The sequence below is a fragment of the Vanellus vanellus genome (assembly GCF_965231255.1).
Source record: "Vanellus vanellus genome assembly, chromosome: Z".
NCBI classification, from domain to species: Eukaryota; Metazoa; Chordata; class Aves; order Charadriiformes; family Charadriidae; genus Vanellus; species Vanellus vanellus.
In genome coordinates this window covers 88,077,434-88,100,362 of record NC_138908.1, presented here as the reverse complement: position 1 = coordinate 88,100,362, position 22,929 = coordinate 88,077,434, and the positions used below count along the sequence as shown (strand labels likewise).

Sequence of the window (22,929 nt, the reverse complement as noted above, 5' to 3'; positions counted from 1 at the left end):
AGCTCCAGGCACTGGGTTTGTCACCTGTCTGGAGGTGGGCTCGGAGCTGTCGCCTGGTCCCCCGGGTGCTGTTCCCAAGGGCTGAGCTGTTCCGCTCGCTGATGGGTTTTGGAAGCTGTGCTCGAGGGTGGGACCATGCCCATCAAAGTCAATGGCATAATATCCACTGATTTTTAGCAGGCAATGGATCGGGGCTCTACAGAGTTAATTGCCTGTTACATAACACAAATGATTTTTTAAAAATATGCCTAATTAACCTAATAGAATGGTTGATCTGATCTGTCAGGTAAATGATACACATTTTCTTTCTTTTTCTGGAGCTTAATTAAATATTTACCTAAGAGTGTCTTGTGCTATTAACACGTTCATCTGTTATTGAGATAATAGGAATTGTAATTGGGGGAAAGCATTAAACTATAGAAATATGTGGGGTTTTTTGTTGTTTTTTTAGTCTTGGAAATCAACCAGATTTGGTCACAGCACCTGTATTTTAAAGTGCTAATGACCATATCTGTTTCTCTGGCAAGCGAAGTTCCCACCAATCCTAGAAGTTCGGATGACCCAACGCACAGGAGGAACGGGAGCTGCTCATGCGTGTGGTCTCCGGCAGCACTCTGAGAAAGTTTCTCTAGCCAGCAAGGCCAAATATGTATTTTTCCAATTAGATTAAAGCTACTGTTTGTGCATGGCAAAAGGCGAGCAATATTATTATTTCATTAGGATGCTAGTGGGTACACAGGAGTAAGTTGGAAAACAGCACTGAAATGTGCAATAATACTGTTATAGATCAATGTCAATCACATTTCCTGATATTTAACATACTGTAAGTAAAAAAGTAATGGATTTAAGCAGTATGGTCCAGTCCATCAATGTACTAAAGGATGTGCTTAACGTTAAGCATGAGTGATCTCATTTACTTGAATTAACATGAGAGTGAACCATGATTTCGGTGGAATTATTCACAGGCTTCCATTAAACCTGTGCACAAGTGCCTCACTGAATGGGTGTTATGTTTATCCATTAAGTTTTTAGCCAAGTGGAAAGTCTCGGGAGACTCCCAACTTGTTTTACTAAAGGTTTCGTGATGGCAGGGGTTCTGCAAGCCCATCCCAGCATACCTGAGCGCTGCTCTTCTGCTTTCAGTGTCAGCAGAGTTGAGTTGGTGGACTTCTCCTGAGCCTTGGTGCAACCTCAGCAGTAGCGTGGCCAGGATGGAGGTGTACGTCACTGCTTAGGTTACCCAAGAGGGACAGCCCCATGCCCTTGGGGTGTCTTTGGATGAAGTTACTGTTTGGGTCTTTCTGTTGATGGTTTTTTTTGTGTGTTGGTTGGTTGGGTTTTTTTTGTAGGCTCCACATTCGAAAGAACATTCGGTGTCACAAGGAAGTTTTAATAACAATAAACTGGGTTAACTGACAATACTGAGAAAGACTTGGGGAGAGTGGAATAAAAATAGCTGCATCAGAGAGGAAATATTGGGAATTGTGAAATGGGGAGAGCATTCATATGCAAAATGTATCTATTACCTGATTTTTGACAAGGGAAATGTAGTCTTGCAGTCTAGCTAGCATCTTGCATCCAGGGATCTGGAAGCATGCTGCAGGGGCTGACTAGCAAAGCTCACCCTACCTTCCTGGGGTGACTGTTAAGCTGTCCCTTTGGTCATAGAGTCACAGAGTAGCTCAGGTTGGGAGGGAGTCCAACCTCCTTGCCATGGGCAGGGACACCTCCCCCCAGCCCAGGTTGCTCCCAGCCCTGTCCAACCCGGCCTTGAACCCCTCCAGGGATGGGGCAGCCACAGCTTCTCGGGGCACCCTGCGCCAGGGGCTCACCGCCCGCGCAGGCAAGAATTTCTTCCTAATATCTCCATCTAAATCTCCTCTCTTCCAGTTTGAACCCATTCCCAATTGTTCTATCACTCCATGCCCTTGGAAAAAGTCCCTCCCCAGCTCTCCTGGAGCCCCTTTAGGCACTGGAAGGGGCTCTGAGCCCTCCCCGGAGCCTTCTCTTCTCCAGGCTGACCCCCCCACCTCTCCCAGCCTGTCCTCCCAGCAGAGGGGCTCCAGCCCTCCCAGCATCTCCGGGGCCTCCTCTGGCCCCGCTCCACAGCTCCGTGTCCTTCTACTGTGGGGACTCCCCGAGCTGGAGGCAGCACTTGAGGGGGGGGGGGGGGGGTGTCTCCCCAGAGCAGAGCGCAGCAGAGGGGCACAGTGCCCCCCTCGCCCTGCTGGCCACCCTGCTGGGGACATAGCCCGGGGGGCGGGGGGCTTTCTGTGTGTTGTTGCGAAGTTAAGAGCAATGTGTAGGAGTCCTGGTTCCTTGGTCCATATACTCTAAGTGTCAGGTTTGACCACTTCCTAGCTCATATGCAATGGGATGTGTTATTCCTAGAGACACCCTCGCAGACGGAGGGGGAAAATAGTTAAAAACACCCTGAAATGGACTGTCTGAATTTACCCGAGTGTCTCTCACCCAATGGTTGCAATGAGTTTGATAGAAAACTTTAGAGGAAAAAACAGAAATACCCCTTCTGTGCTCAGCTTTAGGGATGCGCTTTTCCCTTCTCGAGGTACAAATATGTGGGTAAATGCTTCTCTGCAGCAGGAGCCTAGACGGGGTGGCGAGAGGTACATCTACCCCAAACGTGCCTTACTGAACTTGTAGGTTTTGTCTGGTTAACGTGTTTTATTTGTACTGTTTGATAATACCTGGTTTTGTGCTGGTGATTTTGATAAGCTTTTAACCGGTGCAGCGCAGTCACTTTTTAAAGTGTCAGGAAACACTGAGCTGCTGAAGTAATTTTTATGCTCAAACCTCAGGTTCCTGAGGGTCCGGTTCATTTCTGCTGTGAATTTAAATGAGTTAATTTAAGCAGTGGGTCAGAAGCCACTACCATCGTAGTAGCCCTGTGCCTGATTCTTAATTAAAGGCAACAGGAGATTAATTTGAAACATTAATTTAAAAGTGCCTATACAAAAGGAAAGAATTATTGCAATAAAGCCTAAAGAACTTTTTTGTCCCTAGATGTAGAAGACAGAACTAGCTCAGGGTCCTGGGGGAATACAGGACATCCTAGTCCATCCAGGGTAAGTATATCTAATCTTTTTCCCCAAACCACTTACTGCATATGTAAATTTACAATCTTAAATATGAGTTTTACACCTGATTGTGTGGAAAAATGTTGGCTGTAGCCTGTCTTCTCTTTAAAATTGCTTTTTCCTTTTTTTTTTTTTTTTTTTTTTTTTTTTTGGAACATTCAAACCCGATCCTGTGATTGAATGTGGCACCTGCTCCGCTACTTCTAACAGGTAGCGAGAATATTAATTAACCATTTTTTCTTGCTACACCATATCAGCCACTGCTACCACCGAGAGTGCAGGTGGAGCAGAGATGATGCCGACTGTTTCATTTTCCGCAGTTGGATTTTTGGGGGTTGTGTGTGTCACCAAACCTGAGGGAGGGCCAGCGCCCCCGCCGTGGGCAGCGTTCATCCCCGTGCGGGCGCTTGCTGGCCACTCCACGGCCATCTATGGCCACTCCACGGCCACCCTAGGGCCCGAGCTCCGGGCAGCGACGCTGGAGGGGGGGCCACCAGGTCTGTCCCACCGTGCCAGGGCTGCCCACCCCGCAGCGCACTGTGGTTGCTGCTCTGTGCCTCCAGTGAGGGGGTTCCAAAGCCTTCTCCTCGGGCAGGGGCTGGCAGCCGGGTGCTTCGGCATGTCCCCCCGCCTGCTGCCACCATCCAAGCTCCGGGGGGGGCAGCCTGGCTGCTGGCCCCTGCCCACCTCTGCTCCGGCCACTGCTGAGGATGGGCCACGGCCATCTCCCGGGCTCCCCACGTACGAGTGGGGTCCTCCTTTGGGGACTGCAGACACTGAGCCGCAATGTGGCACAGCGAGACTTTGCTGAGATTTGCGAGACAGCTGGAGGCAGTCATTTCCATTGTGGCCGTGGAGAGTTATCCAAATTCTTTAGACACCTCCGGATCGGGATGCCGCTTACTTTGGTGGGGAAGAGATGCTATTTCCAGCAGAGCGGCTGTGCGCTGTGCCCTGAGCTGGGCAGCAGGCTGCGGGCAGCCCTGCCGATGGTCCTGGGGGCCGCCCCGGCAGCCCCGCTCCCCGGCCAGAGCATCGCGCCTTTCCCGTCCTCGCGGCTGGGCACAGCTTGTGCTTCACTACCGAGATGATTATTTCCGTTTACTTCCCGCAAACGCATGAAGCACACTTATGCTGGGCAAAAAGTGGCTTCGCTCTTACTTATGCCCTTATTTAAACAGTTTGTTTAAATTGCTTTTTAATTGTTTTCTAATTAACGTGAAGGATCAGGGCTGGGGAGCAGCGCTGCCGGGAGCTCCGTGCCCTCGAGTGTCTGGCTGGCGAGGAGGAACGCGGTTGCCCTGTTCATCCTCGGTCCGTCCTTTCCCCTCGGGGCAGGTCCTGCCCTCGGCGGACCTCGCGCCAGTGGAGGTTTTTGGGGGATGTCTGCAGCGCTGCACCGCATCGCGGGCAGCCTGGGGGGGTCCCCCATTTACGGCGTAGCACGGGGGACCCCGGCCCTGCCGCCGAGGGAGGGAAGCCCGACACCTTTTCTTATTCCGTCCTGCTTAGCATCCATTACGTCATTACTGCTCACATCTGTCAGTTTTATTTTTATCCCTTTTTTTTACTTGACACTTGTATTGCTTCCGAGGGAAAAATGTTTTGAAAAGTAAATTCTAAATTTGCACACACAATTATTTATGCATGCAAAAACTTGAATGTGAGTGTACAATTAAGTTTTGAGATATAAAGAAAAGAGCACGAGCCTGGGAAGAATTCTGGAGTTTCAATCAAGGCTGTGCATTAACTCGCGGTGTTATTCTGCAAACAGCCTGACCTCTCTCCCGTTCCTTCTTTGTAAAATGATGATGGTATTTCCACGTCGGGAGAATGAGTTTCTCGTGAGGTCTGAACCAAAGAAACAAAACATTACATAACTGCCACTCTTGGCCAATATTTGTAGTTAAATTTAAGGTTTTGCTAATGGAGTGACTGCAAGCAGAAGGTTACACTGAGGCTGTTTAGACAATTAAGGGCCCGATCCTGGCAAGGTTTTTATTACATCCTTGACTCCGTGGGTAGCTCCTGGTGCTGTTGATGCCCGGAGAAGCCCTGAGGGGTAAGAAGGCAGTGTGGGGCAGGAGGGGGTCGCTGCCGCTCACTAGCCACGCACGGATTGCACGCACAAAGGATGAGTGCTATGCAGGGTTGTTTTGTCAGTGAGAAATAACTTTCCACACCCACTGTGAAAAAAATCTAAATTTTTTTTTATAGTCCAGTGCATGTATATAGCAGTGCAGTGATTAAGATGGCAAATTTCTAAATAAAAAAAGATTTAAAAAGCAAAACATTAAAAGAAGTATTTCTTTGCTGGTTTTGCATGTGTTATGGGCAAGAAGACTTTTATGCTAAGAGAGGGCTTGATGCTGAATTGCACAGCACGAAATTCCAGGAACCTCATCTCAGTCGCCCATTCAGGATTATCCACACAGCAAACTGAAGTCAATTACTAATGAAATAAAAATTTGAAACAGCTTTAAAAATGTTCTGGAACACATCGCTTCCAGCAGAATCAATAGGGGAAAACAATAAAGGGAGCGATATTTCTTATAGCTGGCTTAAAACTTCGAAGGGAAATGTGGACCTGTAGGTTTTGAAAAGTGCTGTTTAAACTTGTAAAATTGTGTTTTTTCCCAATTTGTTAACAGAACTATGGAGATGGGACTCACTATGATCATATGGCGAGCAGAGACCTTGGGTCGCATGACAATCTCTCTCCTCCCTTTGTCAATTCCAGAATACAAAGTAAGAAATCGAATTTCCTAACTTGACCGTGTTGTTGAAAGTGGAATAAGTGAGCCAGAGATAAAATTCTGAGGGTTTAAATCCCTCATCCTTATTTTTGGGGTTGATTGTACTCGGCATAAGGGTGGGAACATGGATTTTTATTTTATTTTTTTTAGCTATCGTGCAATTTCAAAAATGTACACTGATGATGTTTACTGAACAGACTGTGTTTTCTTGCTGGGAGAGGGATTTGATGCAGTAACTGCAATACTTGCTGAAAGAGGTAAATGGTCGTTTCCGAAGGCTCAGCCTTTGCTTTTCAAAGAAGTGGCCAGTTGGCAGAGAAAGTCAGGACACGCTCTGAACAGGACTTTTAAAGTAGAAAAGGATTTCTGAAAATATGATAAATACATGTTCACAAAAGGGAAGAGATAAATAACTGGTGAGGGACACTGAAGCCATTGTTTGTTCTGGAGCTCGATGGATCGCTGCCTGCTGGGACCTGTGAGCTGCGAACTCCTGGATTTCAGGCGAGGGGAGTTGCAGCCGATCCTGCTTTAGAGGAGTGAGATTTTGCCCGGGGTGTTTGGCAAGGACCCTCCTTCCACCCCACACCCCATGATAGAAAGCTTTGACGCCCCTGAATAATCATTTAGCTTAGCAGCAAACACCGTAGCAGTATGAAGAGAAGCTATAATTATTTGTAAGTGAATGATAGCTACTTTCTTTAATTACAGTTGATAAATGAGTTTGGTTAAAGTAAATATATGATGTAAAAATATTAGTAATGCTTATGCTTGGCCAAGATCACACCCTTCTTCTGCAGTTGTCAATGAACTAACCAAATGCTTCGCTTTAAAGGATTGAACGTGAGCCAAAAAAAACATGGAGCTGTAACTGCGATATATCATTCTTCAGCTCCAATATACATCCCTAAAATATGCCTTGTCTTTTAATATTGGGAAATATTTGTGAGTTGTTTAACATATGGGACAATGTTGGAGCTTGTAGTCATTTGTATGTATTCACGTACAAAACATGGTTACAACAGTTTTAAAGGGTCTAATATAAGCCAAAAAAAGCATGGAAATTTCAACACTCCCTTCTTAACTCACGCCATGGGGCTTAGGTAGTGCGCAGAGACACTTTGCAAATAGCCACACACTTCTGCGAAACCCACTGGGCTGCGTGGCGCTTTCAAGTTTAACTTTTAATTTGAGTCTTTGGAACTTAAAAGTCCCTCTCTCTTCTGCCTGCCCTTGGGTTACAGGAAAATCTCATTCCTCTCTCTGATTGTTTTTGCCAATCTGAGTGAAAATACTGGTTCCACTTGGTTTAAGAAATAGTTGGTTTATAAAAACACATTCGGAGGCACCCAGTGAAAGGATTAAGCTGTGTAATGCTCTGATTAGGAGTTTTGGAAACCGTGGCGTTTCTAGAAGGTCCTGCTCGTCACATCGGAGGGGTTTGCAGGGCGCCTGCTGGCCCAGGCGCGCTCTGTGGACCTGAACTGGAGCTGTGAGCCGGGCAGCCCGGCAGCGCCCTCGCAGCGCGTGGGCCTCAACAGCCCTGGCATTTTTGGGGTTTTATGAGGTTTGGTAATTTCACCTGGAAATAAGACCGGTTGGTGTTGCTGCGCGCACAGATCAATGCGTGTGTAAGTGTATGGCAGCAATGAACAGCTTTTGACAATTGTGCTGTTGTGCAATAACGCCTCCCACAACCCACAGCATTCTGCAGCCACACTTTAGTATAATTCTCTGATAATTTGAGTGGACTCTTCTTAACTCGTTCTGTTGGGGCGGCCCTTCGCTGCCCCCTTTTGCTCGTCTCCTGGGCACGGGGCATTAGTGCCGGCGGTGGAGGGATGGCCGCTGGGATGCGGGCACGGTTCCCGAGCGCTCGGACACCTCCAAGGGCCATGGCCGGGAGGTCTGTTTCTGTGCCGCGTGGGAATGGGAACCCTCACCCAGCATGGGGACGGGTGCTGTGGTTGCGAACACCGCTGCGGTAGAAGCATTCCTCTACAAAACCCACTGTCAGTCGGCACTGGTCACCTCTATATTTTGTGATTTTTAGGACAAATCTAAATATAGTGGTGACGACCAATGCGCAGTGCTGTTTGCTGGGGTGGGGGCTGCCCGGACTGCTGCATCCTGGCTCCGCTTACTCCAAATGTCTTTTCCCTTTTCCCAACAGGTCTTCGAACTCCCCCAAGGAAAGGTCCCTGTAAACCCTGGTATCACACAGTTGGCACCTGCAGAGCCACACTGTAGTTTTCTTTCCATCCTCCTCTTATCTCATGGCAACTGATAAAGAGCTTGACAGTCATCCAACTTGAACTGGTTTTAAACCGGTGTATATTGTTGACTTGAATGGAGTTGCTCCTGATTTGAGGTGGTTTTCCAGGCAAGAAAGACTTAGTTGTTACTGGGAATAGGTATTGCTGACCCCCTACCTGTGAACCACCAATGTCTGCAGACAGGCTGTGCTTAAATGAGGGCTTATATTATATTTTATTTTTCGGATGTGTTTTTAGAATACGCTTTTATGTGGCCAGTGTCTAGCAGGGAGCCTGTGCGTTAGGTGTTGGAGCAAGCCCCGTGGGGAGGAGCTGAGAGAAGTCGCAGAGCTCCTCAAACAACTGCTCGCATGTATCTAAAAGACGGGCTGGCGTGGTGCTGAGGGGCGTTAGTGGTGGCTTTGGCAGTGTTGGGGTGATGGTTGGACTTGGGGATCTTCAAGGTCCCTTCCAACCTAGAGGATTCTATGATTCTGTGTACTCGCACACAGCTTGCTTTGTGTGTGTCTGGAGTCCCCCTACCCTGCTATAGGTATTTTGTGCTTTCTTAAGAGTATCCGAAGAGTCGTTCCTTGGCGCAGCAATGAAACGTGCACGGGCAGATCGCTGCGATGGCCGTGGCACATCGGGCGTCCCTTCTCATCGCCATTCCCATTTCCAGGTGTGTTCTTTGGGAATGCTGCTTATCCTCCGACTTGGGTTGTCTTGCTAGTACATTAAATCATTTACCAGAAGGAAGTACAGTAACTTCCTTCTAAACCCCCCGTAGCTTAATGGAGCATTTCACTGCAAGGATTAGATTGAGGTTTCAGGCGCTGCTGAAGAAAGCTGCTGGCTTATGTGGTGACCTTTGAATCTCATCTGGGTTAGTGGTTGATATTTTGATTTGGTTACTGTGGTCATATTGTGACAGCTGCTGGTTCATTATAATTCAGTTCCTCTCCTTGGCTTGCCTACCAGGAATATTTAGGTTTATGTTGCTTCAAAGTGTTCTAACCACCCTGAATTTTAAGCCGGCATGCCGCACAAGGTGAAGCGTTGGGAGCGCTTTTGGTCACCGTCTGCCGGACCGGCAGTCACAGCGGAGGGTGGGGTAGGGAGAGGCTCGGTGCGAGAGAAAACTTTCCCTGAGGTTTACAAAGTTGATTTAACCCAGTTTGTTGAATGCAGGAAAAAAGAGAATAGAGCAGATCAAAAGCACTTCTCTTATTTTGTTTCACAGACAGTTTGTGTTCTCCTCCCCTCTGCATGTAGTATTTCTGGTGTTCCCGGTAGTGATTTTATATATCTCATTGAAAAAGTTCCTACGCTACTGTTGTGGTTTAGGCCAAATCCACCACTGGGGACCCGAGGGACCCCAGACGGGACCCCAGCGAAGTTACTGAAAAAATTGGTTCCATTTTACCTCAAACCAGGACAGCTACTAAGTAGAAGACAGTATTTAATTTCTGGCACTGCTCTGAGACTCTCTAAAAGGGTTTAAGGTCACTGAATGTAGATCTCTCAAGAGTTGCAGAGTTGGTTGGCGATCTAGTATGTGAAGATAAAATCTTTGCTTTGCTTTTCTCCTTCTGTTGCTAAAGACAAAATTAAGAGCAAATGCCATGACTTACTCTTACTTCCCTCCTGGTTGTCTGCTTCGGGTCGATCCCGCACCGCTCCGGGCTGTGCTCTTACACCATCTCCTGCCCGCCGGGCTTGCGGGAGGGCTGGAGCGTGCGTTTGCCGGAGACTGGCACTTGTATCACAAAAGAAATATTTTCCTCTCTGGTTTCTTCCCTTTTCCTTTTAGGAATCCCCAAGTCCTAATTTTTCTCCTAGCATGGTTATTTCGACAAAGGTGGTGTTTTCTCACGGTTGGAGGGGCCGAGCGGAGCGGGTGCCAGCACCGTACGGTGCCCGCCGTGCAGGTTCAGGCTCCTGCCCGGGGCTCCTGGGGAGCCCGGCTCGGCGGCCGACCCGCGGTGCGCTCTCGGTACGTCGTTCAACGTCTTTGTGCTCAAATGCGCCTTCCTATTTATCTGCCTGAAGAACGCACACTGTATATTTCACAGGGATATTGTGAGAGGTGATGAATTACTGTCTGGAAAACATCCTGACTTCCTTGGATACTCTGTATACATGCCAATTTTTAATATTATTTTTAATGCTATGATAGTATTTGTCTCCGTACAAATATTGCTGTGGCGTTTGCTTTTAATCCGTACAGCTTTGATTCCGTTACTGTTGTTATAAGTAGAACTGGAATTTTTGCAGATTAGTTAAGTTTACCCAACACAGCATTATAAGGCCTTGCTTTCAATTGCTAAACTATAAACATTTGGGATGAAATTTTCCATGCTGTGTATCTGACTCAGCCTGATTATTATTTTTTTAACCTTCTGCAGAAATGATTTCAACATTTCCTAAAATGAGATTACATTTCATCCTGGCAGATTTTTGATTTTCTCAGTTAGCGTCTGGCACGTCGCGCACATTAATTCTTTTTCACACCACCTCTGTTATGTCAGGTGGCTTTGGTTCCCCTTTTGCAGCTGGAGAAGCAAAGGTACGGGAGGAACCGTGAGGGAAACGTCAGAACGGGTCCAGTGATTTTTTCAGTTGTAAGTTTGAAATGCAGAAGAGTTTGATGGTGTCTCAGTGCTTGCCTTCAGCGGCACCCAAAGATGCCCCCACGTGGGGAAATCGCAGTTGTGATGCTTCACAGGGGTCATCCACGTTATGGGAACACACGCTTGGTAGCCACTTACGCCTCATCTTAGCGGTGTCTGCTTCTTAGTGTTTCCTAAAGCCTTTTTGGGACAATGCAGTTCATTAGTATTAGTAAGAGGGTGTTTTTTGAAGGAGCCCGGTGACTTATGGTGCATAGGAAACGAGGAGATGATGGGTCTATTTGGAAAAAATAAATTCCATGTGACATACAGAAAGAAATGTGACAACTTTTTAAAAAGCAGTCAAAGGTGAATTTTCAGGAACCACAAGCAGGACTGTTTTCCACAAGACATCTGCGACTGTCTCACTAGCTATAGCATTAACTACAATGAGTTTTAACAGCAGAAAATCTAAATGTAACAGCTAAAAAAAGTTAAGAAAGCCCTTCAGAAACCAAAGAGCTGGAAATCCCAGACTCCGGTTCTCATTCCAAATATTCTACGTTCACGCAGCCGACACAACCCAGCAGCTGCCGTTTCAGGCGAAGTGGCTGCATGGGCGCTGCGGGACGGGAGAGCCTTACCTCATCCAGCGCTCTCCCCGCTGCCGAGCACCCAGGTGTTTCCTGGCCAGGTGGAGAATGTTAGGAGAGATCTCACCATGCTTGTTTCCACCTGGAAATGAAGCAGTTCGGAGTGGATGTGGGTAGGGATCCAACTGTTGGGGAAGGGAAGAGGTTCCTGGGCGAGTACCGTGGCTGCCCGTGGTACATCCCCAACGGAAGCTCAAGTGTGGGGTGGCTGGACTACAAGAAGGCCATAGACTTGCGCCTGTGGTTGTGGATGGAAAACGTGCTGGGGGCGCGAGCACTGGTGCTATTTCTCTAGGTACCAGGGATGACCTGGAGGAGATGAGTCCCATCATGCAGGACAGCTTCCCACGGCTGCAGGGCTCGGTGGGTGGGAGGGGGACCTTTGGGGCTCTTTAGAGAAAGGTCTGAAAACCTGAATTCAGCTGCCAAGTGTGAGTTATTTGGCTTGTTGGTGTGTCGTGCCTCCAAATCTGCATCTGGCATCTCGCGTTTTTTGGTTCTATGTTTTTATTTGCATCTAAACCACTTAACTCCCCGTACAGCCTCTCTGGTGAACGCTGTATGGATATATGTGCCCACCAACCTAATTTTTGTTCTTCCTATCCCTATGTGAGTACAGAAGGGAAAGCCTGAGACAGGGTTTTCTACCAAATCGAGAAAAAGTAATCTATCGAGTCTTTTTGCCAAATCTAGAATTGTTTCACCAACCGAAAGATCTCATTTTCAATGTCTCCAAACTTTAAAAGCAGCGCTAATCTGGGAAATAAATGCCCCCCCCTTGCCTGTTCTGAGAGCAGGGCACTAAATGTATCTCCAAGAACTGAATTACAAAACAGCAACTGATTTCAGACATGGTCTATTCTGCTCTTTAATGGCCATGTATCTAAATTTACATGTAAGTTAAGGCTCCATGTTCCTTCCATGGAACAGCTGGACAGGATTTCTTCCAGCCTTTTTTTTTCTGGATTAGTTTTAGTGGTTTCTGCACAACAAAGTAGAAGTGCTTCTGGATAACCCTGGGCAACAGTTTGAGTTGAACTATGCAGGGTGTCAAGGCTGAGACCTGAGGAGCTTGGATGTAGCGCTTTAGCTTCCTAAGATAACCACAAAGAAAATCACACGATTTACTGTCCACTGGGGCCTTGAAAGATGCCTTAAAAATGCTTTGTAGAAGCCACTGTCTCCCTTCTTGTCGTGGAACAGGCAGCTGCTTCTCTTCCCTCACTGGCCTATGAAAAAAATTAACAGGAAAAAAATCTGTGCCAAAAAGCATTTTGTCAACGTAGATACAAATACGTTAGCGTTCCCAATCAAGAGTTAATATATTTTGCAGCAAGTCAATCTTGCAGACGCTGCCAGTCAGGATTCTGAGCTTCAGCATTCAACCCCAGTCTCTCGCACACTCCTGGAGAAAAGAAATTACAAGGACATTTCCATTTATTTGGGGAACGAGCAGCAGATGTATAAATAGAAACTGTAGACTGTGGCAATTAATGTCTGCATACTGAGCAAAGAATTGAAATATTATTTTGTACTACATAGTTTTCAGTGAAGTTTACATTCCATTGTATTTTGTTCTTAAACAAGTCCAAGCATTTTTAATAAGTTATTTTGTGCGACAGTTGTATTCTGCGGAGCATGGCATAGACTAAAGCTGTGTGAAGAATTTGCATTGAACCGCAAACGTATTTGATCTGTATTTGGAGTACAAAGTGTAAGTTTGCAAAATACCGCCTTGAAGTTATCTTGCCTGGAGAGAGGCAGAAAGGAGCATCCTCCTGCTGATCACCCGGCCCTCTCTTCTGCCCCCACCTTCTGCAGAGCGGGAGCTTTTGGAGCCCGGAGTAGGGCTGGGATGGTGCAGCCGGAGGCGCTGGGTTCGCGCGGGAGCGCCTGGAGGCGCTGGGCGCTTGCGGCTCCCGGGGATGGCTCCGAACCCCCCATCGGGCATCGCCTACGGACCAGAGCCACCAGGGTCGGATGGGCACCGGTTACGCAAAGGCTCTGTTTTTATCTGCTTGAGATACTGCCTTTTGCGGCACTGCAAGCATCTTGATGCAGAACCGGCTTTTAATGTAACATCCAGAAGGCGCTTTAATGGTTAATGAGCTTCTGCCCTTTATATAGATGAACTTCGTTTGGCTTTCAAATAAGCATTTGCTGCTGTTCTCCAGCTGAGCTGATATTAGTGGCAGAGGGAATTTGAGCTCACACCTGTTTGAGCATTAAAAGAAACCTATAAGTGACTTCCTTAAAATATTCATAGAGAGGAAAAAATTCAATTTCTAGAAAACCTTACCCCACCAGGAAAACCATTGATAGGCGCTTTTTTTTTTTTTTTTTTTTTAAAAAAAAAAAAAAAAACAACCCACCACCAAAAAACCTAGGTTTGCGAATTAGTGACAATCTTCCTCTTTTCCCGAGCGGTTTGCAGTGACACAATGGGCGAGCGTACACCTAGAGGCAGCGGCGTGCTTCTGGGGGCTGCGACTGGCCTGGCTGGGGGATAGATTTGCATTGCAGCTGGAAAGCATACATGTGGGAAAATCTGTGAAACAAAACAAATTTGTTGAATTACTGGGTCATTTACATAGCTGCTCCAGTCATGGTCCGTTAAACAGGCAAAAACAATGGGTTTGTTATGCTCTCTAGTTAAGGCCCAGAATGTGTAAAACAATGCCGAGTTAGCTGGATAATTAATAATCATTTTGAGCCCGTGCGTTACCTTAAGTCTGAACTTCACAGTGTACGGAGACGTTGAATCAAATAAGGCGGTAGCTAAATAAGATCAACTTTATTTTGTGAGGTCTTGGTGTATTCTCCTGCGAAAACCAGATAAAGCTGGAGCCGTCGGGGCTCGGAGGGGGCCGAGCCTCAGCGCCGGACCACGGCCAGGCTTAGCCACAGGCACAGCTTTGGCAGCGCGTTGTGGTCAAAGCTAACTGCCCTCCGCGTTGCTGCAACACATCTCTGCTAAAGCGTTTCTCTGCTTCTAAGGACACGTCCAGGAGAGAAAATGATCATTGCCTTCTGTAGGAAGACGTGGTAGTCCTGTAGCGAAAAATCCATTTTTGCTTTGGTAGTTAAATCTTTAATTCTCTTTCTCGAGACTACTTCGGACGGTTTCTGTGACGACTTCTCTCTTCTCGTCCCCAGCCGTCAGCCTCTAGCACTGCTCTGCAGTTAGCACGTTTGGTCAGATGCACAGAATATACAAAATCAAATACAAACCAGTCCCAATGAAAATGATAAAAAGGGTATGACGGGAGGGTACAGTAATTCTCTACATCATCATGCCAATAGATACATCTTACCATATGGTCTGAATTAAGGACAGCACCAGTTCTCACACTATACGAGGCTGATGGTATACTAGGTCCGTGCTTTGATCCTTGTACCATGTGAGATAAAAAGATACGGAGCATGCATTTAACAGGAACCATCAGTACTTTAATTAGATTATATTTCTTTTTAACTAAAATCAGAGTACTCCGATACATTTCTTTATTCTGCAAACTTTTACTATGTGATTGTGGTCTTAAGCATATTCAGTAGTTCTAAAAAGAGTACAGAACGAGAAGTGATGGAGAAGGATATTCTGGGAAGCAAACATGCTGACTAAATGTGATAAAGAAGAAATTAGGCCAGTGATCAAATGTTAAAAAGAGTGACATTGTGTGTGCATATATATATGTGTGAATTATCCGGAAAAAGCAGTTTTGATTAATTCTTGGATGAGGAAGCTATGTAAACAGATCAGCAAGAATTTAGTTACAAGCGTTTTTAATTCATTGTTTAAATACCTTTTAATTATGATATCTATATCAACACATTCATATTGGTTCTACTATTTATATTTTCATTTTTATATGTCACTAGATTTGAAGATGCCCCATTCTGGTTCACATTGCCAGCAAATCTTGTTTTTCCAAATATGCCTTCTAGAAGAATCTATATATATATATTATTTTTTTTTCCTTCCTAAATTTTAACTTTCATGTCAATCTCATAGGCAGCAAATTGCTTCCAAAGCCAGTTTTGGTCTGGATTTGCAATTGGCTGAGGTTACGAATCTCCCACGGTAAGCGGAGGAGCACCCAGAAGGTAACTGAAAATCTGACGAGGGAGCTTGTTTTAGGAACTCTCATGTGGAGGAGTTTGCAGGCGGCAGCAGAAGTTGGCCCAATGGCTGTAATCTGCTCAATCGTTCTTCCTTTCAACCAGCAAAACAAACAAAAAAGGAGGAAAGAAGAAACCGGAGGAAATTAGTGAAACGTTGGAGTGGCTGTTGTTGACTGAGCGTTAAAGTGGGCTCAGAGGCAGAATAGTAGTAGTAACTTTTTCAAGTGCTAAATTACCTGGTGAAGGTAAGGCGAGGTCTGCGAACGGAGCAGCTGTCCTGGTCTGAGCGTAGCTCACATTTAGCTTTGCCTATTAGAACCTGTTTTCACAGGGAACGGAAGGTGATGCCCTGTAAATACATGACATCGAGGGGAATTGGTACCTACGGAAAAATAAGCGTAGCGAGTATATTCTGCACTGCTACGCTAAGACTAAATAACACGCTGAAAAGCATACTGCCATCCTAATATTTAAGAACAAGCACAGCAGGAAGTAACTGTAAGAAAGGAAGGCAAGAATGTAAGGTGTAAAACATCAAGTTCAGAGAAGGCGTGGAATGGCGTTCAATGTTAAAAAATAATAATCTGAAAGCAAAGAGAGAAAGGAACAACTGTACATGAGGTTAAGATAAATAATCAGGAAAGATTATTGCGATGCATAAAGAAGAGGAGGTCAGTAAAGTAGATTTTAGGACCTCTTAGAGATGGAAAGGGTAATTTATTGACAGATGATGTAGACACTGCTAAAAAATAAATGGATTTTTCGCCTCAGTGTTCACAAAAGAGGATGGGGAACAGATGCCAGAATCGGCTATAAATTTCCCAGGAGAGAGGCAAGAAATATTGAAGGAAAATAGGGATTATTCCAGAATGGGTGATCACACGGTGGGTGAGAACATCAGTAGATGGATTAAACTCTATAGAGGAGCTATCACAGAATTCTTAACTAAGGAAAGAGAAAGGACTTTTTCACGTTTATGGGGAAAACCCAAACAAACGAACAGCTCCCCTCCATTCCGCGGTGTCCTCGGCGGTCTGCAGAGATCACCGTGAGAGGAGCTCTCTTTCACCGTAGTGGCACAGTGCTTTTGTCCGATAAGTTTTGCATGTGACTCTCTGTTTCAGTTATTTTAAAATAATTTTAAATACCTAAAATAAATTTTAGAATGAGGAACCCAGTCTCCACAAAATGTACAGTCCGGTATGGAAGAGAAACTGAACTTGTGACTGTCCATAAGCAATAGCTCAGTTGGGACAGGAGAAGATTTTCTTTGAGGGAACCATCGCAGATCAACAAGCATAAGGTGAGGTGTTTCCAAACGGTTTCTGCTGTACGGTGTCTTCTGCCTCCTCAGAGAGAATCACTGATATTTTTTAGTTCTGCCAGAATAAACACATTCTTCATCTGACGGGAAGGTTGATGTCGCGTGGTCTGATGGTCACATTTGAAGGTGAGATACTTCAGGTCACACATCTGGAATGTTTACATCTTGGTGGTCTGTGGGAGTATATAGGACCAGGGCATATGCGCCTCTGTTTTGCTGTTGCGTTTATCCTCAGGTTCAGGGTTGATGCTCGGCCAGTCTGGACCCGGGTCTATGAAGAACTGACATCCAAAGTTTTGATGCTCCTCTTTGTGAGCCTTGTAATGATCGAGAAGGATCGTGTTCTCGCTGGCACAGACTTCAGCGTATGAACTTGTGGGCTTCACGCTTTTATGAATGACTGAACTACAATGTTCGATGTAACAATGGAGCTTCATCTTAATTATCTCGCCAGCCTCATCCTTGAGTCTCATGTTTCTTCAGAGACATTCTTGCTTTTGAAAATTTGATGTCAAAGGTTCTCGTGCCTCCTCCTGGTCCAGATTCATTAGTTTCTCGAATTCGTTCGGTATGACGGCCTGCACAGGAATGACGTCTAGGTGGCTGGCAGGCAGTGGCCCTGAAGCTGGAGGCAAAATGAGCTGCTTGGTTTCCACTGAACAGGCGAACACGTGAGAATGGGGGGAGGTAATGGGTATAATATTTCACACAGAGCTAAGCTGTTGCAGGCTTGTGGTCTTCCTCATCATATATGTCAGAAGAACAGCAATTAAAATTTACCAATATTTGGTAAAATATTGTGAAAAAAACAAAACAACGCAAACTGCAACTGAACTGAGGTTGTCCATCTGGCAGAGGAGAACATTTGGATACCAAGCTGATTCAGCAAAACACTTTATTTTTAAAACCTTGCAATACTTTAGAAATAGAATCTAGATCAAACAAAATTTCACATCCCCCAGGCAGAAGTTTCTCCAATACTTTGGATAGCTTTTGCAGAAGACCAAACCCTTTTTTCTGTCCCCTGAGTGGAGTCTTACCCTCTTCCCAAATGCAGCTGCTGGCAGATTTTCTCTGCTGGTTTCTCGTCCTGCAGCTGCAGGGCAAAGGTTCCAGCAGAGGGGCAGTTCTTCTTTCATCTCATCTTCCTCCCTTGACCTACAGACTGCAAACGTGCTCTGTTTTTGCCGGTCACCCTGAGAAGACACACCTTCTGGTACCTCCACCCATCCTCTTTGGTGGCATCTGAGATGCTGACGGCTAGTGTCTAAGGAATGGAAGTGTTGGTAGGCTGATGGATCTCATTAAACTTCCAACTAAATTTAACTGGACTTTCCTTTTTCCTTTCCTTTTCCTTTCTCCGAGCTTCTGCTGGGAAAGTGAAGTATCTTGTGGATGTGCTGTAACTTGTATCATACTTTGTATGCCTGCTTATCGTGATGGGAATATGCTTTGGCTTCAGTCGCCTTCTATTACACCACCAACCTCTGAAATAATGTCTCTTGGGATGCAAGGGATTGCAGAGGAATCTCTGAATAGATGATAAATTCTTCTATAATCCCTGTTTTGTAGACGGAAACACCCAACTGTAACCAGAGCCTGAGCTTATTGCTTGTAGCCTTCCACTCGCCCATGTTTAAATTCCTACCTGCCCCCCCTCCCCTGGACACGACCAATTAGCATCCTTATTGCTCAGTTTAGGCCGTGTCCTAAATCCACTCAATATAATCCTGGTTTTCTATTGATGGAAATTGCAGAACACCAAGAGCTTTCAAAGATGTATGGCAACAGAAAGAAGTCACACGTAAAGCTTGTCCTTTTTTCTACTGCACGTGCCCAGGTTATGTTGGTGTGACACACTTATGGGTGTTCACTTGAGGATGAGTTTGTTACGGAGGCACTTTGGCATTCTGTTGTTAATATAAAAATCAGCTCTCCGTGCCCATAAGCAAAATTTTCCATATTTATAACACAGCCAAAGTTCCAGCCATCTTCAAACGTATTCTCTGCCTTTCTGTTGCGGCTGGAGTCAAGGCAATGGACCTCCCGCCTTTGCACCTATGAGCCTCTCTCCACTATGACTTGAAAATACACCTGAGATTCCCTATTGAATTGATTCTGCTTTTCTGCAGAACAGGGCAAGAGACTTTTATCACTTTTATCACGTACTCGGGAGTACTTGGCTCACACGCGCAGGACGTGCTGGGGTTTAGGTCTGCCTGGGGAGTTCCCTTCCTGCCCCCTTTCGGGGTTGGAGGGGCAGGTGAGGGAGGCAGTGGCAAAGATCTGGTTGGGAGGCTTATAAACGCTAGCGGAGCGTGGCAGACTGAGCTCTCTCTTGTTTAACTTCGTCGTTTAAATAGCCGGCTCTTTTCAGCGTGTTTTGTTTGACTAGGTTTCACCTCTTTGTATGGCAGAACTATTCTTTGTCTGACTTTGATATTTTTTTTTTACATGTGAAATGTTTTTGATCACGTTATATGGAGCTGTCATCACACCCTGAACAGTTGCAATTTCTGTGCCTGCTCATGTGGTGCACACCTGTAACGTGTTGGGAACGGACTTGGCTTTGAAGCTAGACTTGTTCTCTCATAAGAGCCCACATATTTCTTCCATCATGTAATGAGATTTGCTGATGATACAAAACTGAGGGGAGCAAGCTGCACTTAAAAGAGAGGCAATATAAAATACAGCTTTGGCCACAGTCCTGCAGTTGGATGTGGGCAGGAGGAGTCCTGCCACGGTGCAGAGCCCTCTTGACTTGAACACGGCTCTGGGTAGTAATAAAAATTGGCTCGCGAGCTTCTATTGCTATGGCTTATTTCTTTAACGCTTTCAAGATTTTAAAGTGCCGGGTAAAATAATTACCAAAATGCAGAGAGAGAGGGAAAAGAAAAGAAAAGGACGATGTGCCAGTGGAGGTATTTGAGAAGAGCTGGTGGCTCGTGAAGATGCCGTGGGATTATTCCAGATGCCAAGGGGTGGCAAGTGGATGTCTCTCTTCGCCTGACCAGAGGTGGAGAGCAGCCAGCCACGGGCCCGTGGTAGGAACAGGAGTGATGTGGGATCTTAGGAGGTTTTAAAAACATAAGAAGGACTTTTCTGATTCAGCTACTGAGATGCACAAGGAGGGAGAGAGGGTAACGTGAACCTCCTGCTTCTCAGATGCATTAAACAGATGAGAAACTACGCTGAGCACCAAAGCGCATAGAGACCCAGATTCGGCTTTCCTGGCTGGGGTGCGGAGCTGATCTGGGAATAGGTCAGGAGAGCTGAGCGCGGGCTCTCCTCCCGTGTCCCGCTGGGGCTGGACGGGGCGGCGCGGGGAGGCCCTTCCCTGTGCTGCGTAGGCTCGTGGTGCTGCTTAATGGAGAGAGACAGATCTGAGGGTTGATGGAAAACAGCGCGGTTAAACCTTCACCCAAATACAAAACAGGTTTGGGTTTTTTTTCTTTTGGGGGTTTCTTGTTTTTTTTTCTTCTTTTTTTTCCTGTCCCCAAAGCTAATGGTCTGAGATGCGTGAGCAAAGGTTGAATAAAAGTCAAAGGAAACTATTTTGGCACTTTATAAGGGATGAGTGAGGCCACATCCGTAATCCTGTGCACGGTTCTTGTCACCTTATTATTAGAGCTGTGTAAATCTGGCAAGGATTTGTATTTGCCAAATATACCTCTGGCCTAGATTTGGGCTTATATTTGGAATTCAGGCCAGTTTTAACGCCTGTGCAGTTTGTAATTTTTGCCAGTTTTAAGCAAAATAACAGGAAAGAGGATAACGAAGGACAGAGGAGTCAGGAAAGCAGAAAACTAAGAAAGGAACTAGAAAAGAGGAAAAAAAAAAAAAAGGACAAAGGAATACGGAGCCCATTCCTTCTTTTCCGCTTTCTCCACAGCCCTTTCTTAACATATCCTTTCTTTTCCCTTTCAAGCTTCATTTTTTGCCCTCTCTTAATTTAGAAGAATTAAAGAAACTCATCCGCTCTCTGCTTGTGCTCTCACATTTGTTTTTTAATTTGCAAACTTCTCCCTTAACCTCTCTCTCTCGGAAATTCCCCCCTCATCTTCATTTCTTGTCCTGCGTCCCGGAGTCCCTCGGTGCGTGTGCTGGCTGTGAAAATTCTCCTGGTCTGCATATCCTCCCCTGGTCTGCATATCCTCCCCTGGTCTGCATATCCTCCCCTGGTGCACAGCCGCTGTGATGTACGCGCATACCAGCAAGATGAAAATTCTGAGGACTGAAAAGCATTGCGCTCACACTCGTGAAATAAGCCTGGTGAGACAGATAGATATTATTTGCTGATGTTATCTCATGCCGTAGGTGGGTTAGGTGGAACAGGCACACTCCCTGGCAGCGGAAAGCCCCACATGACTTTCTTGGTGACGGTCTCCTTGCTGCGCCGGCAGGGTGGGAGCGCAGGAGTTGCTTTCCCAGTGTGTTGACCATGTAGGCTGGTCCAGGTGGAATGGTCTGAGTGGATTTTGCTAAATTAAGGCTAGAGAAGCTGTGACTTCCCCAAGGTCACCAGGAGAATCAAAGGCAGAACTGGGATAAAATCCAGGAATGAGGAGCAAGAAGCCGGGATTCTGGCTGTAGGTAATGCTGGTCTCCTGCCTAAGGTTGGGCTTTCATGCTCTCGGGAGCCCAGAGTTTTAACTGAAGGCACTGGAATTGCAGGCTTTAAGTACAGTATGAGCCTCCTGCTCCTCCTCCGCCTTGCTGGCGGTCGTTATCCATCCCTGTTGCTCGGCCGCTGGCACGGTGTGAGGAAGGGGGCTGGAGACACTGGCTGCAGGTGTGGCTGTACAAAGAACCCAGCTCTGTATTGGTGTTCGTTAGAGATAATGATCTATCCCATCAGCTCGCATTGGATGGGTGGAGCCGCTTTCTTGCATTATTTAGTTACCTTCTTCAGTGATGATTCAGTGATTATTAACGCTTACCGATTTCTACGTGGCTTAGGAACAACACAGGAGGGGCCACAGCGGCGAGCTAACACGGGCATGGACTTGGAGAAGTCCCACGCTTTGAGGGGGAGGGGAAGGCAGGTTTGCCTCCTGCAGGGAGGATGGGATGGCTGAGGGTCCCTTCTGAAGGCTGGGGGGACGTTGCGAGTGTGTTTGATCTAGTGACAAATATGAAACCGGTTACAAGCCTTGAGCTTGAGCACAGGCCAGATGTGACGGGAATTACATGCAGAAGTTCTCACATAGAGAAAATAACGTAGGGACGCGTTAACGGCCGGCACGAGAACCAGATACTATCAGAAGTTAAAAATAAAAGTGTGCCGGTATTTGGAATAAATGTCCCGCTCAGCGGGTTGGTGAGAAACGGAAACCAACCTGGCTAGGTTTGCGGACAACCTGGAACGTCTTCTGTTCTACGCGCCCTGGCCTCGTGCTACCGCTCCATCTGGTCTCCGCGCACGCGCTGTGGACAACAGCAGAGAGGGACGGTGTATTTTTCTTTAAAATTATTACCTTTGGATAGCTCTTCTGTGCTTTTGTGACTGTGCGCTTCTTTCCTCAGAGGCACGTGGAAAACGGCCACGTTTTCATAACTCTTTGACAAGATCTGAACTTGCGAGACTCCCTTGCCCTCCCTCGCCAGTTTGCATCTTATCGGTGTTAAAAGCTTTGCTTCTCCCCTGCCCCCCAGCCTCCTCCGGTCCTGCCAGAATACGACGTGTAACCCAGCCCGCTCCTCTCGGCGGCTTTGGCACGAAGCGCGCAAGGAAAAGCAATCTCCAGGAATAAAGCAGCTCCCCCCCATCCCTGGGGAGCCGAAGCAGAGGGGTGCGGCGCGGAGGTGTGCCGCGGCACGGACGGGCTCTGCAGCACCCGCTGATCGTTATTTTTCAGGTTTTGCGATTTACCTGTTGCGCTCAGCGTAACAAAAGAAACGAAATCTCTGTAATTATACTGGAAGGGGGAGGAGATGGCGTTTTTAGTGCCTTTGATCTGGAGGTAGAATCGGCTCAGCTTTTGGAAATTTAATTTGAAAGAATCCAACGCACACATCTGCTTTTTGTACTGCGATTTCTTTTGAGCCAGAAAATAGAAATTTATTAATGCAAATGTGGGGATTCTGTTGATCGGAAGAGAAGGAAGCC

The 22,929-nt window shown here is 46.4% G+C and overlaps 1 protein-coding gene across 10 annotated transcripts in view; it reads left to right on the top strand.

The window, feature by feature from the left end:
* TCF4 (transcription factor 4) overlaps window positions 1-22,929 on the top strand; it is a 239,753-nt gene that overhangs the window by 74,377 nt on the left and 142,447 nt on the right. For all 10 annotated transcript variants that reach the window (XM_082497060.1, XM_082497054.1, XM_082497064.1 and 7 more), the window contains 2 exons: window positions 3,025-3,086; window positions 5,750-5,846. In XM_082497060.1, the coding sequence (XP_082353186.1) occupies window positions 3,025-3,086; window positions 5,750-5,846 (159 nt within the window). The remainder of the gene's footprint in view (window positions 1-3,024; window positions 3,087-5,749; window positions 5,847-22,929) is intronic.